The 15,344-nt window shown below is 39.5% G+C and overlaps 1 protein-coding gene across 2 annotated transcripts; it reads right to left on the bottom strand.

Moving 5' to 3' along the window:
* Positions 1–2,253: 2,253 nt before the first annotated feature.
* Positions 2,254–15,073, bottom strand: LOC141371985 (pro-neuregulin-3, membrane-bound isoform-like). Of its 2 annotated transcripts, XM_073890449.1 has the most exons (4): positions 14,960–15,073; positions 10,095–10,268; positions 4,796–4,867; positions 2,254–4,553 (listed from the first exon to the last, which is right to left on the bottom strand). In XM_073890449.1, the coding sequence occupies exons 1-4, from the start codon at positions 15,043–15,045 to the stop codon at positions 4,046–4,048; spliced, it is 840 nt and encodes a 279-aa protein (XP_073746550.1). In that variant the 5' UTR covers positions 15,046–15,073; the 3' UTR covers positions 2,254–4,045. The 2 variants fall into 2 exon arrangements, with proteins under 2 accessions (XP_073746550.1, XP_073746551.1); XM_073890450.1 differs by lacking the exon at positions 4,796–4,867 and having other exon boundaries at positions 2,257–4,553.
* Between the last annotated feature and the right edge of the window lie 271 nt (positions 15,074–15,344).

The raw sequence follows: 15,344 nt of genomic DNA, 5'->3' as shown, positions 1-15,344 counted from the left end.
ATAAAGCTAACAAAATAAACACCTAAATGTAATATGCATATATATTTTATATATACATATACGTTTAGATGTGTGTGTGTGTGTGTGTGTGTGTGTGTGTGTGTGTGGTCACAGTAGAAAACAGATAATTGTAAGAAAACAAGGTGGATCTTAAGGAATGAATTTCTTCCTTCACCCTCACTATTTCTTTAAAAGGGAAAGAAAAAATAAAAGAGGAAGAGATAAAGCTTATTTAAAGGCATTTCCCACAACATATTGGGATGCATCTAAAATTGAGAACAGCCCAGAAACATTGTGCTGATCTTTCCTGGACGAAGACTGAATTTCTGAAGACTAAGGTACAAACACAGTAGAGATAGGCTATCATCAAATACACTGTACTGAATCTATACAATCGAATAATAATAAAAAAGTATTCTTTATATATAAAATGTTTCCCGGATACCAAAAGATCAAATAAAAATCCCACCCCTCCTGCTGTGTTCCTAAGTATAGTAGATGCTCATTTGGGAAATGTTTCACAGCACTTGTCTCAGGGCGATATTTTCTGGCTTACAGGGCTGGGATCAAAGGAACCAGAACCTGCCCGCACTTAGGGAGCCATGGTTTCCTAGAGCACCATACAGCAGATGGTTGTGCATGACTGCTGCATACATCAAGTGTATTCTGGTGGAGACCTGGTTATTGACAGCCTTCGCCATGGTTGCCAGAGGCCTCACTTACATTGTAGCTGTCATTCAATCTGGAAGCCAATGCGCATTCTCTCAAAGTCAGCCTGGCCCTACTTTTCTCTTTTTGGTTGGTCTGATATGCTATTATTATCAGAAGAGATTTAATTTGTGAAGTCCTAAAATCAGCACTTTTCCTCCTCCAGAAGACCTTGCTATTGCTACTTAGAAATGATGTGAATCATTGGAGATGTGATAAATTTACAAATATTTAGTCCTTAGCCCATAGCAAGGTAGATACTGGATTAGAGTGTAAAACGTAGAGCATTTGATAACATACATGGGAAAATCAGAAAGAAAATTTGGATGCCAATTCTCCAACATCATTTCTATTATTTCTCATTAACATCAAATTGGTCATATATTTTGAACAACAGTGTTCCATGGCAACTTGGAATAATATATGCCTTGTATTAAAAAAAGACTAATTAGAAAATGATTCAGAGTGAAAAACTAGTGAGTGACATTCACTCTTCAGTAAATAACTAATATGCAACTTACTTAGTTACAAATCTCAAATATCTATTCACATAAAAAAGACAAGGAAAATGAAGCAAAATTAAAGGTGTCTTGTAGAAATAAGCACCTCTCTGTAGGCACATGAGCTTGAAGGACAAGGTACCAATGGCTCCAGGTGTTTGCCATGTTAGATCAACTTTGAAAGTCTTGATGCTATCAGCACTTGTCAGATGGTGCCCAAAAATGTGGATTTTGAGCTTGGGCCCTTTTCAGAGAGCTTCATATTCCAAAAGAAGACAAATGACCACTGAAATAACCTTTAATATTTGTTCTTTATGGAAGATTTTTGTCTTGATTATCAATTAGGAAATAATTATATCTCTAAACTTTACATCAGACTGCCAGTGGGTGAGCCTGATATTAATGCTCTTCACGATGCACCAGAGTGTTTATAATCACATAATATATGGTTCTACTTTTAAAAAAAAGTGGGGGTTGGGTCAGGACTTATGTTTGATTGATAATATTCAATCTTTTCAGAGTGAAAAATATATTAAAGTAACTGCTGTGAGTCACCTAATTATCACCTCCTAATTAGGTGAAATCTGTATGAATCCTTTAGGTGTGCTACAGGTAAACTTGTGATGAAAAACCCAAGAAACAAGGTTGACTTCAACAGACTTGTGAGACCTTCCAGTTAATGTTTGATAATAGTGATAAATTTCAACACAGTAACATATTGGATACGCAACTTATGGGTGTCATATATCCTTGCCCCAAAGATACAATATTTTTAAATGGGAGCCTAGGCGGTCTAGACATTAAAAATTTGTGATAATCTTTTCAGAGTCTAACAACATTACCTCTATATTCAAAATAATATAAGTATACTAGGACAATTAATGGATACCAAAAACCTTTTGTTAAATATAAAATGCATTTCTACCAAAGTGTTTTCAACAACTGAGACCTTGAAGTTCCACTAACTTGTTGGTAAGAACATAATGTTTTCCTTCCCCTGCATGACATTATGTCTGTTATTAAAGAATGTCCTCAAAGAGCAATTTGCAATGTATTTTCAACAGAAACAACCTCAATAAGAATTGTATGTATTCAATATTTGATTCAGATATAGTTACATTCCCTTTCAATGTAATGTGAATCTTCCACAAGGAAATTTTAACCAAAGTCTTCCCAGACTGCAGTAAAAGAAATCTTTTATAAACTTTCAAATACTGTGCCTTTTTATTTAAAACAGTGTAAACATAACAACTCAACACCACCAATAATTGGAAAAAGACTGGTTATGTGAACACTAATTTCCTTGAATGCCCCATGAAAATAAGGGTAAATAAAACAGACAAATCTTCAGGAGAAGTTTCAGTTCACCTTAGCAGTGGTAAAAATATTGCTTTATTCCAAATGAACATACAACACAATTTACTGTTCTTTGGGGGGCTTCCTGTGAACTGAAAAGTCTGGGCTTTGTGATTTCAACAATTTATTCTTTCCATATTAACCACAGAAGCCAATGTCTTGGTCCGCAAATAGTAGACTTGCTACAAAATAAATAGTAATGAGGATGACGAGAAAGCAAAGGGTAACTGTCAATTTGATAATTGGCTTGTGTAAATCATTTAAGTGTGCATGATTCAAAATAAACACACATCCTCAACTCGCCTTGTGATACTGATATCATTAATGAGCCAATAGTTGTTCCTCTCAAAAGTATTCACACCAGAAAATGATCTTGACATTGTCAAGAGTTTTATAGGACCCCGCCATGCAAGTGACCTTGATTTAAGAACTTACTAACTGAACTTTATACTTAATGGATAAATTTAAAGTGAACAGATCTGAGAGGGAAATTTTTTTTTCTGAATATTAAATCCCCTGATGTTTTAGAACAAATTTTAGCAAGCTTAATATGCACACACATGCACACACATACACACAATGAACACATGTGCATACAGCATACCTGTGCTCGAGTGAGCAAGCCCATACCAACGCCCGTTTGTGCGCGCACATGCACACATACATACACACATGCGCGCGCACATGCGTGCACGCACGCTCACACACACACACACAGGCGCACACACACTGAGAAACGCTCCTTTGGAGCCCCTACACAATCTCAAAGAAAAACACTTCTATTCGCATGGTTTTAGTGACACGACATTGTGATTTTTCTCATCCTTTTTTCTATAATAATTTCCTTCACACCTCCCTCTGAGATTCTGTGCCTTCAAATTTCAGAGGGAACTGGCACATGAGAGTAGCTAAGATTGCCCCCGATTACTCCTTCTATCTCCTGTCCTCCCCCTTCCACAGTCTTTGTGTCATTCTTCAAAAATGAAAGAGAAAACACTACATTGGTTGACATGACATAACCTGTGAGGAGGCTGTCGAGTGAAGAGAAATTTAGGGGTTGGGACCAGCAAGCCAAATGCAAGAGCCACCTGCTCACTGGCACGTCCACCCTCAGGATACTGCTTGTCTCTTTGAAACCAGATAACTGCCAGTGCTTTTTTATGAGGACACTGGTGCAGTGGGGCTGAGGGTCTGAATCACCCACATCTACTAAGAGCCAAAAGAGGCCGGCATTGGGACTAACTGAAATGGTATTCAGAATTCTACCCAAAAGCTTTAGAGGTAAGCTTTATCCCTCCTGAAACGTTTCTTTCCCTTTAAAAAAATATTTTGTTAAAAAACAGTATGATATGAGGGCGATAGACTATTTGGTTTCTTCTAAGTAGATGCTCTTAAATTAATGCATATAAATAATTTGTATTTAATTTCCTCTCTTTTCCTGTTGAGCAAAGCACAGAATGCACAGATTCCTCCATCTTAAGTCACTTGGTCAATGCGGAGTCTCTTTGTATTTCCTTCCTTAAGACAAATTGTGCCTCGCATTCTGATTTGGCCGTGGGACTCAGGGGGAGAAAGGCTGTGTTTTCACTTGCACTGTCCTCGGTTTCTACGCTGGCCAGTTCATAGTCCTCTGACCGCCTGGCGTCAGTCAGAATTCGGATCTGCTCCTGGACAGTTTCTAGCAATATTTTCACTTCTTGTTGTTCTGCTATAAGACAATCGCTGACTGGAATACTCACATTGACAATATCAGCAGAGTAGGAGTTTTTGTACCATTTGATGCTTTTGACTTCAGAAATCCCTGGCATTTGCATGCAGGTTTCCTCTAGACCCACTGAAGGGATGATGGGCACAGAACTGGCCCGCGTGGATGAATAGCCCATCAGGTCCTTTTGATCCAAGCTATTAAAATAGGAATTTGTCTCTCGTGAAGGCAGTTGCATATTTATGGATGCATTTTGTTGGTTTTTTAAACCACTGGATGAATACCTGAAAAAGAAACATGGTGTTACATGTTCTGCTTTCTGCTGTGTTTCCTTAGAGCAATATTCAGTCAACAAAGCACTTCCACATGCACCATCTCACTGAATTCTCACAGCAACCCCATGAGACGGATAATATGCTCCCAGTTAAACAGAGAAGTAAACTGAAGCTCAGAGAGGTGAAGTGACTTGCCCAAGGTCACACAGAAAATAAGTGACAGACTGAGACTCAAACCCAGATCTTCTTACTTGAAGTCCAGGGATCTTTCAACACACCACAGCTGTATAGGCAGGTGGGGTATAGTCTTCCTGACCTCTATCCTAGAATACAAAGTAAATGGGGATTGAGCAGGTAAGTGTGGCCTTTCCATAGTGACAAACAGGAAACCCATAATGGCATTACTCCACTCCATCCTTGTGACCACCCTCTCAGCCCGGGTTTAGTCTGTAGACTCGTGGCCACACTAGTTGGGGGCAATCAGGAAGCCCGACATGAAGCATCAAGGTGCTATCATCCTGAGTGTTCCTGCTTCACACTGAGTTTACAGGGACCAAATCCGATTTTCAGTGGGTCTCTACTCTGTAGAAACTGCCTCACTGCCAGATTGCTGAGCCTACAAACGGGAATGGAGGCATACAATTCCTCTCCAGGGATGAACATTGAAGTGAAGTCCATTGGGCCTCTACCAATATAGCAACTTTCCTCACATGGTTTCTGGAGCCAAGTAAGGTAGTTCGTTGGTGCACGGCAGCAGCTTGTCAAGAATGCTAAGGTACCATTCCAAGTCTTTGGAATATGCCAGGATCTGGCTAGCCCTCTTATTGCCTGTTCAGAGCTGGTAAATTTTCCAGTGCCAGAGAGTAGGGCAGGTATGTTGTGGATTCACAGAAATGTGGTTTGGGGTCCTGAACAGTAGTCCCTATTCTCTCAGTTATTTGTCCTTAATTTAAATGTTAAATGAAACATTAAAATTTAAGCATAATCTAAACATATCCACCCTCCATAGAATAGGTCTTATTCCCCTTGTCTTGCATTACAGTGCAAATAACAATCATGTTTATAAATGGAAAGAATAATTGCAATGAAGTGTCTTGCATACTAAATAGAAGTCTTTATTGTAAGGACAGAATCAGAGCAATTTAGGGGTCTGTCTTTTCACCAGTGAGAAAAGATGAGGATCAAATTTAGGTGTCTTCGTAGCTCCATCCCTTCTTACTATGCCTAGTACAGAGTTGGCAATCAATAAATCCTGATCAAGTGGATGCATGAATTCATGAACAAATTTTCAAGGTAAGTGCTCCCCTTATATCCCAGTTAATGTCCATTTCACACATAATAACAGCTGACATTAGCAAAATGTTTTTTAAAAGCATGCTTATGTCTAATTACCTCATTTAATTTTTTAAAAAGCTGTGGCTTATTTATTATTATTACCATGCGATGGATGAATAAACTAGATTAAGGGGCACTCAAGTGACTTCCCTCAAATTATACCTTTGGTAAGCAGCAGAGGAACAAGTTAATCCCAAATTGTTTGATTGTAATTCTTCTTATCAAAGCCAGAAATGAGTGGGAATCCTACCTAAGGTGCACTAGAACACCTTTTTAGGGATGTATAATCTTTTTTACAATTACAGTCTAATTGTATAGTCATGTACAAGGAAATTCCCTGGGGGATCTTATGCCTTTCACTTATACGTTATATGGTTGAAAATCTGACCCTAAAGTTTCTGATCAATGTCTTAATTTCAACAGGAAAAAAGGGGTCAGATGTCAACCTGTTAGCATCACTAATATGCATGAAGATAGAGGATGTCTGCTTATCGCATTCACCAGTGGCACAGAGCCAAGAAATATAATTGGGATAAAATTGTATTCCCCATAGATATCTTCTGGGTGTATCTGCGGGTAGAATTTAACAGGATGAAATGTGATGGTGACAGGTGCACATTCTTATACCAGCATCTAAATATTCCTTGTAAAACTGTTGGGTAAAGGCATAAATATCTCAGAGGACTTAGTAAATTGTAGCCTCATGACTACACTGGCATGAAGACAAAGTAATCAAAGGCAATTCAAACCAAACGTGGGGCAGTCTTCTGAATTACGGACTTGGGTGAGTAAGAGGAATTGCATTTAGCTTATGTGTCACCTTGCAAGGCAGGTATGGGACACATGGCTGGCAATAACTGAAATCTAGAATGTTACTATAACATGGAGAGGACTTCAAACAATTAGAACTCTCCAAAAATGTGATTTTGTTTTATATCAGACATGATTTTAAGTCCCAATGCCATTACAAGCTCTGGAATCTTAGATAAATGGCAGCTTCACTTATATTTTTTCGTTAATTAAAACAGGTGGGAATACTGACCTAGGGGAATTCCTCTGGGGACTAAATGAAGTAATGCCTCTGTGCTGTTCAACCAGAGGCACACTATTCAACCAGAGTCCTCTCTTCCTTCTCAGAATGAAGGGTCCCAGCACTGGTATTTGAGTAGAAGCTACATACTACTCTCCAGAAGTTTAAGTGAGAGTTACATTTCTAATGTGGTTCTGGATTAGAAGATACTTCAGAGTTCTGTGTCCCTTAAGAGTCACTGACTTCTTTCACAAGTTTGATCCATAGCTGGTCATTCAGTGACTATAAAATACCAGTTTGAGCTGCCTACCTCCGATCTCTCACCAAAGAAATCACAAGTGCATTTCATTTGTAACTAGGGGAGTCAAAGCATCCTTTTAAAGATGAGAAATTCCAACAGTAGTCACTTGGTTTGGTTCCCAGGGATTCAGGGGTCCGGCCAAGGAATTTGTGTTTCTACAAGGGACTCCGAGCCTCAGTTCCTGGTGTGCATGGCATTGAAATCAACTGACTAAATTGAAGAGATCCACTTTTCCCTCCAAATCCATATACTTAGCTATTCCATTTATACATCATCATCCATGAATGTGATTTTCTTCACATTTCTTTCCCGGCTTAGTGGTTCATTTAGTCAGAAAGGCTAGTATTCAATCTCGGTCCTTTTACACGGGATATGCCACCTTAGGTTAGCCATTTAAACTCTGCTATTCTTAGTATGTTCATTTTTAAACTTCTTAAAGGATCACTTAAGTCTGTAAAGTTGCTAGCTAAGTGAGGTAGGTATTCAGTTTGGATCCCTTCTACTTTGGAGGTGGCCATCTACTTCTGTGATTCAATTTCTTTCTGTCTAGCATATGAAGACATGAGTTTGATTTGCCTGACAGAACCTAGTTCAGAGCTCTGTAAGCTGTTGCCATGGTTGTCGCAGGTCTCTCATTCCAGGTAAAGCTCCTGAAGAATCTCTTCTTCATCTCATCCCTTCATCAGACCTCCCTATGATATGTGCTGGGTTCAAGCTGGGCTGACGTAAGTGCCAAGAAGAGAAGTCATACACACCAGGAGCCTAACTAGCAGACAGTGCCCACATGCTTGATAAACAAGTAGCAGATGGCCGATAGCTCTTGTTAATTCATTCACTCCCCCTTGGGGCTAGGGCCAGATTTGAAGAGGGTCTTTAGCTGTGAAATTCTATTACCAATCCCATTTCCAGCCCGGAGAGACGGTCAGTCCCCCAGGAGTGGAAAATAGCTGCTTTCAAGAACTGAGAATGAGATTGCCCCCTGAGATTCATTGTGCTGAGCACACAGTGACTTCGAGTCACCATTTATCAACATCGGGTGCATATCACATACAGAAAAATACACGTGGCCAGCCAGCTGGAGAGAATATTCTAAACCCAATGATGATTGAACCAAAAGAAAACTACCACTATGCGGACAATAAGTGTAAGTCTCTCAGGAGGTAAAAGACAAAGCAGTGCCTGAACATGCATGGATCTCTGAGCCTCTGAAGATTCATGTAGGTAGGGTTCAAGCCTATGCCTGGCACAGGCTCAGGGCATCCTTAACACATGGGGTAAGAGCCATAACAGTACCCAATGAAAAGAGAGACAGCATGGGCTGGGTTCTCTCCCCACCCACAAAATCTCTGAACTGGATTTCCCTTCACTCCTTCTCACCCATATATACATTCCTAAGTAACAGGCATTATTAGTGATTTAAGAATCACTATCTGTGCTTAGCGATTTAAGAAGAAAAGAAATGAAACATGATTAATTATAATTAGAGGCTAAATGCAAGCCCCTTTTCTAGATATAAGGCAAAGAGAAATGCAAACTGCTTCTTGACTTTCATTATACATTTTGGACAACCTGGTTGTTACGCTGAATTTACAAACTGTCACCCCAGATCTGTACCAAAGGTATTTTACAGCCCATTTGGAATTGCTTCAAAACTACAAATTTCTTTCTGAAGAAATTTGTTGCTGAGTTTTGTCAGACAGGGCATTGGTGTATGTATAACTTGCCAAGAAGAAAAAGAGAAGGTAAGGCTCTGTGATAGATATCTCCTAACTGCTTTGGCCCTCAGTTTGATATAGACAGTCTGGAAAGATCAGCCAGGCCAAAACAGCATAGAGACTTGGCCTGCCTTATCCAGAGTGGTAAAAAACAGATGCAACAAGAACGTGGCTTGAGTGAGAGAACGGATTCCTGAAATTTCTGGAATAAACCCTGATTGCATTGCTCTTGAAATTAATAGCTCTCTAACAGTTTCTGTGACAATAAATGCCAGACTAGTTTTCTGCTTACTATGTGTCAGTTACAAGCCCTTTACACATGTAATTTTTTTTTAATCTGCCCAACAACCCTTAGGAAGGTGCTATTATTTTGCCTAATTTATACATGAGAAAACAAGTTCAGAAGATAAAATTTTTTTCAAAGATGAGATTTAAGCTCCAGTCAGTTTAAGGAAGGGCTACCATGTCTGACTGGGCAATTTATGCCAATTAGGTGAATGGGGGCTAAAATTCATCCTACTCTACTCACCATGCCATGAGCCCAATGAGGGTCTGCATCCACTTGGAGGAAAGGGCACCTTTTGCACTGCAAGAATGAACAGCAGCCCTGGTGTCCAAAGCCCATCTTTCCACACCTATACCACAAATGAACCTAGAGATCTCAGTTCCGCAAGTTGTACTTTGACAATATGCTGTCAACATTGACTGAGACACGTTCAAGAACACTCTGGGCAGAAGCAGATACTATATATAAATACATTACAGATTACTGTTGAGGGTATTGCCCACAATATTGATTAGAGAACTGAGTAATTGTTTTTCAAACCTAAGAATGAAGGAATACATTAGTCCTCCTAAGAAATCTCTCTTTTTCTTTTAAATCAAAGACAAATCCCCAGTTGTTTTAGCAACTATATAATATACTGCCTAGAGAGCTATACACTTACTTGCTCCCTAGTGTTATTATTCTGTCTCACATTTCCCTAATATCTATTTTCATTGTACCTATTCTTTTTAGTTTATCTTTTGTGGAACAAAGATAGAAGTAAGCATAAATAGACTATTAATGACAAAAATCAAAGAAGAAAACCCCAAAGAACATAATAACTCAATTTAAAGTTTGAACATTCATGACACCCTCCCTAAATTCCATTGCTTTTAAGACCTACCCTTGACGAGGTATCATATCCTGGTCTGGGATCCTTGATTCCTCAAGTTGCTGATATGCTGGTCCCACGATGCCACCCAGCCTACTTCTGGGCGAGGGGGGTGTTCTCCTGAAGGCATTCCTATGGAGCATACCACTCCTTTGCCCTGGGCTGCAGCAAGAGGACAGACTCCTGCTGGGATGAAAGAAAACCAACAGATTGATCCTAGCACGAACCTTGTATGTGGCTGCTCAAACTTTTCAAACACTGCCTTTTCACTCCAGATACTCAAAAGTTCTAGATTAGGCTCTCCATCCATGACGGTAGAATATCTGCTAGGAGGAGACCAGAAGTTGCTGAATCCATTCACCCTTGCAGGAACTGAGACAAAGAGAAGTTCCCATGTTTCTGGCTTTCTAGTTTGGAGCACAATGGACTAAAAAAAATCACAGGTTTCCAGCCAAAGATAAGAGGTGGGCTTAAGGAATACTCAAGCTCCTGATTCTCAGCCACCCTCATTATCCAGGACAGAGTAGCTATCTCTCTAATAAAAATAAAAATGGCTTTGTTGGGCGCCTGGGTGGCTCAGTTGGTTAAGCGACTGCCTTCGGCTCAGGTCATGATCCTGGAGTCCCCGGATCGAGTCCCACATCGGGCTCCCTGCTCAGCAGGGAGTCTGCTTCTCCCTCTGACCCTCTTTCCCTCTCGCGCTTTCTATCTCTCATTCTCTCTCTCTCAAATAAATAAATAAAATCTTTAAAAAAAAAATGGCTTTGTTATTAGATACTGACAAAAACTAAACACAGGAACTCCGAAGCGATTCACCGGGAAAAGTTCATTTGTGTTAGTGGTAGAATAAATAAACCTCATTTGAGTTGGCCTTCTCTCCTTAACATATGTGCTAAATTCCCAGTTCACTACCTCAGATTTTCATCAATCTTGCGAAACTAAATTGGTTTTCTTTTGAATTTGCTTTTAATAAACATCTGATTATATATTTTCCTTGACTTATACCCCCAAACACCTAAATAACCATGTGTTCATATGCCATCACAGGGCAAAAGGCATACACGGGATATGTCTTAGGTGAGACTGAGATTCCTACATAGATCGTGCTAAGCAAAAGAGCTAGACTCTTTATAAAAATCAATTGCCAATTTGACTTGTTACCTATTCCATACCCATTTCCATCTCTACCCCACTGAATGTACCCTACAGCCGTGGGGACTGGTAAGGAGAACTCTGTTCCTATGTAGACATTCCATGTGATGCCAGTTTATGTGGTCAGACTTGTTCTGCAGGGTTCAGATAACAAGCGAAATTAGAATCTTTTGCTGTATTCTCATTTAACTCTAAAAATACCAAAGCCACATGGAGAAAGTTGAAAATCATTTTCAAAATTTCAGCAAACCTATCAAGTTCTAAAGGGACCAGTTTCCCAAAGTAATTTTACCCATGTCACTACATTAATTGGAATTCTGGAACTTTCCCTCCCAACATTACTGTTTTTTCTACTTAGTAGATACAAAACAAAACATCTCATATATTTAAGATCAGAGTTTGAGAACCTGACATTTGAGAGCCAGGAGACACTTTCCTGGTTTTGGCAAAGTGAATGATCAAACTTTACCTTCTTCAAGCCAACATTAACTTCTCGAGTTTGTACAAACACTAGGTCATACCTTGCAACATATTATACCTTCATTCTTTATCATGGTATTTCTTGTCTGTTGACAACATGGGACTGCTAGTTAGGTCACCGAGGCCACAAGTTTAAAGAGTTCCAATAGCTCTTTTCCCCTCCCTTCTAGCATCTATCTGTATTATCCAGGAGCTATTATGGCATCTGTGGGGGTACTCAGGCTTTGGTCCTAGAATTAGCTGCATCTGGGGGTGCATCTCAGGTCTGTACTTTACTAGCAGCATGATACTGGGGGAAATATTTCTACCAGTCAGAGTCCTAAAGGGAAAGAGATGGTACTCTAATTTGGGTCATTGGGGAGATTTTACTGTTTACAAAGGTGTCCTCAGTGTTTAAGAGGGGAAAAAAAGCCAACATAGGACACTACTGTATTCGGGCCAAGTAACGAGGGGAGGCTGTTTATATCACTGTAACTGAAGGGTTAAGGGGAGGAGGAAACTATCAGAGTGAAGAGGGAAGGGGAGTTGTAAGGAAAGGACCACCTGGCAGGCACTGTGGCCCCGGGAAGAGGGACAAGGGACTCAGCTGAGGCGAGCAGGGAGGGAGGGCACAGAAAGACCAGGACTTCAGTCTCCACCCATCCTTCCATCTCCTGCCTGTGCTTTGTATTGACAGCAGACAAGACAGCCTGCCACTCTTTCCGTGCACAGGGCAAGGCAGAAAAAGGTAAAAACTAAATATGGGTTGGAGAGGTGCCAAAGGAAGGTCTTAGCATCATGCTTCAGTATCTTCATAGGACTGTAGTAGGGCTACAAAAGAGATTATGCATGGAGCCGGGCAGGGAGTAGGGGCTCAGTGTAATGAGCTCCCCTGACTCCTCCTCTTCACCTGACAACTCGGGGGCTCATGGTAATCACCGAAAACCCTGGTCTTATTTCACTCTAAAAACCCCACATACATGCTGTCCATAAGAGAGTTATATTGCCAAAATGTAATGTAATAGGTATGACATAACATAATAGATTTTTCTTTAAAAAGCAAGAGGATTGTTTTCCCTTTTAAACATGAGAAATAATGGCTTTGAATTAATAGTTTTGTTATAATGAGTTATCCAAATAAGTCATGTTTGCAGTGCACAAAAAAGAAATTAATTATTCATAGCTAGCCAAACTGTCACAACAACAAAGTCTTCCACTATGAACTAGTGACCCATCTTCAAAAACAGTTCTACACCTACTGATCAATCAACTATTCAAGCCTTCTAACCCAGTGCATTCGGGAAGTTATAGAGCAGTTTGCAGGATGTGTAAATCAGTGACCAGGTTATCAATCATGAAAACGTTTAAGTCTACTGTATGTTTTACAAAACAAAAGCTATTATATATTAAACTATAATTTACAAAGTTCTAAAAGCACTTTATAAATCAACCCTTGTCTGTCTATCAGGACACAATATATGCCAACAAATACTGCAATGTCATTAAACCAAACAAAAAGGAAGATATCTTAAAAATGTCCTTATTTGATTTGTGAGTGGTTCCTATAAACATAGTAGAAGCCAAGTTTAAGAAGGCGGTATGTCAACAGATAAGGAATAGGGTCGGGTATTTGCAGGTCAAATACATTAGAAACTGTAATTCTTTTTTACTTCAACTCTAAAACATTGATGGCATAATACAGTCCTAGAATAATATTATACATAATTATTTTACTCTACTGGATGGGACACCACTTCAACATGTGTTATAATCAGCAGGAGAAAATGTTGTTTTGGAGAAAATATCCATCTTATAAAAGACTGGTAATTTTGGACTTATTTCCCTAATTAAAGAGCTTCCATTAGATCTAGTGAACTAAAACACTCTTTTAACAAGAAACTATCTGTTTCTTGTTAAATGCCTCAAATGATATCACCCAAAACTTGTAGTTAATAAATAAAGCAATAATCCAACAGCCAAATCAATATTTCAATTCCAAGGTGAAAATATTTAAACCATTAAAAAAAAATTTAGCAAACCTTTGGTATCTCAGTCTCTACTCACGTAGAATGAGGGAAAAAAAATCACCATCCAATAATGAGGATTAGTATACAGACTGAAAACCTCCCAGTAAATGTGGCCAGCATCAAGAAAATCCTTTTTTAGGGGACTCACTGACAGTCAAGGAAGAAGATACATGTATAATGCATGTTTCTGTCATGGAGGTTTTCCAAAACATTGCCTAGATATGTGAAAACCATGGGTCAACAATATTTATCTGTTATTGTTGGGGACAACTGGCTGTTTTTTCAAGGTTTTTTTTTTTTAATATAGTTGACATGCAATGTTATATTTGTTTCAGAGATACAACATAATGATTCTACAATTCTATACATGACTTGATGCTTATCACGATAAGTGACAACTACTATTTTGTACCTTTTCCTTTTTTGAAATTTTAATCTTTTCATATGTATATATCTAATTTTAAAATACTGTACTTCTCACTAAGAAAAGGATGCTTAAATCACTGCACAACTTCCACAAAGACTGAGGCTATTACATTCAGATGCACATAAACATAACATCAGTCCCAAATTTTGGCACTTGGTTTAGAACAAAGACTGCATCTTCGGAGTTTCAGATTTTTGTATATGAAATGCAGCACGTGACTAGAAGATGCTGAAAAACTTGCTTGGCCTCCGAATGTTATGGTATTTATAAGATAATCTTGTGTTTGGCTTTCTACCCCAAAGAACCAATTTCTATGGTCAGCTTGCAAAAGAGTGCCACCCCATTGATAACAGATCTTATAATCCCAAGGAGAACACCTGCCAAGCTTCCTCCCCCTGAAAAGTTTTTTTTTGTGTAAGAACCATGTTGGAAGACATGGAGTATGTCACATCAGCTGCCTAGGGAAGAATTAGTCATTAAATTTGCAGACAGTAATAAGGCAGGCTAGGAAAAACTCATGTTTTTAATAGTTTTTCAGAATGCAATTGTTTCATTCACTGGTCTGTGTCTGCAGCTTTGATGGGTGTTGTTAATAGTTCCTTCAGGCTTCTTACAGGTGCATGGCCGCCTGCTGTTAGCTTTGGTTTACTGGCTGGCAGCTGCTTGAGCATCCATCTCCATCTCCATGGAGAACTAAGGGGAAGCAAGAACAATCATCTCTCCTGAATCAGGTTGCCATTCGTTGGCCTGTGTTGCCCAGCATTAGACATAGTGTGAACGTGCCCATCCCCACCATGAGTAGCTACCTGTACCTGTGGTGTTTGACAGACTGGCTTCCTCTGTCAGGAGAAGGGACCTCTGGGAATGACTGGGGGCCGGCAAAACTTGACTCCATCATTTTCTCCAATGCAGTCACAGGATGCCTTTCCGCCTTTGAATACTGTGAGAAACCACATGCACAGAGTTGAGCCTGAGGATAAATTATGAGAGGAGGGCCTATAACACTATAGCTAGATATTGAGAAGTTACTGAACTTGCCAGTAATTTGTCCAGTGGGCACCTGATCAGGAGAATGACAGAGACATCATTGGCATCCCAATTTCTCACACACTGAGTATGATCTCTGTCCTCCCCGCAAACTCTGCTTAGATAAAGTCCATCCAGGAGGGTTCTCCACTTTAGAATTTAAAGTATGTC

The sequence above is a fragment of the Callorhinus ursinus genome, unplaced genomic scaffold (genome assembly GCF_003265705.2).
Source record: "Callorhinus ursinus isolate GAN/ISIS: 27379988/994484 unplaced genomic scaffold, GSC_fseal_2.0 scaffold183, whole genome shotgun sequence".
Classification (NCBI taxonomy): Eukaryota; Metazoa; Chordata; class Mammalia; order Carnivora; family Otariidae; genus Callorhinus; species Callorhinus ursinus.
Note: the sequence above shows the minus strand (reverse complement) of the source record. Positions and strands in the feature narration are given on the sequence as shown.

What these genes read in the sequence shown, in the direction of transcription:
- LOC141371985 (XM_073890449.1), bottom strand. Translation starts at nt 15,045, where the DNA reads ATGATGGAGTCAAGTTTTGCCGGCCCCCAGTCATTCCCAGAGGTCCCT. An exon ending in GATATGATACCTCGTCAAGG is followed by an intron (nt 4,868 to 10,094) that starts GTAGGTCTTAAA and finishes TTTGTATTCTAG; the next exon opens with GATAGAGGTCAGGAAGACTA. An exon ending in GAAAGATCCCTGGACTTCAA is followed by an intron (nt 4,554 to 4,795) that starts GTAAGAAGATCT and finishes TTTCTTTTTCAG; the next exon opens with GTATTCATCCAGTGGTTTAA.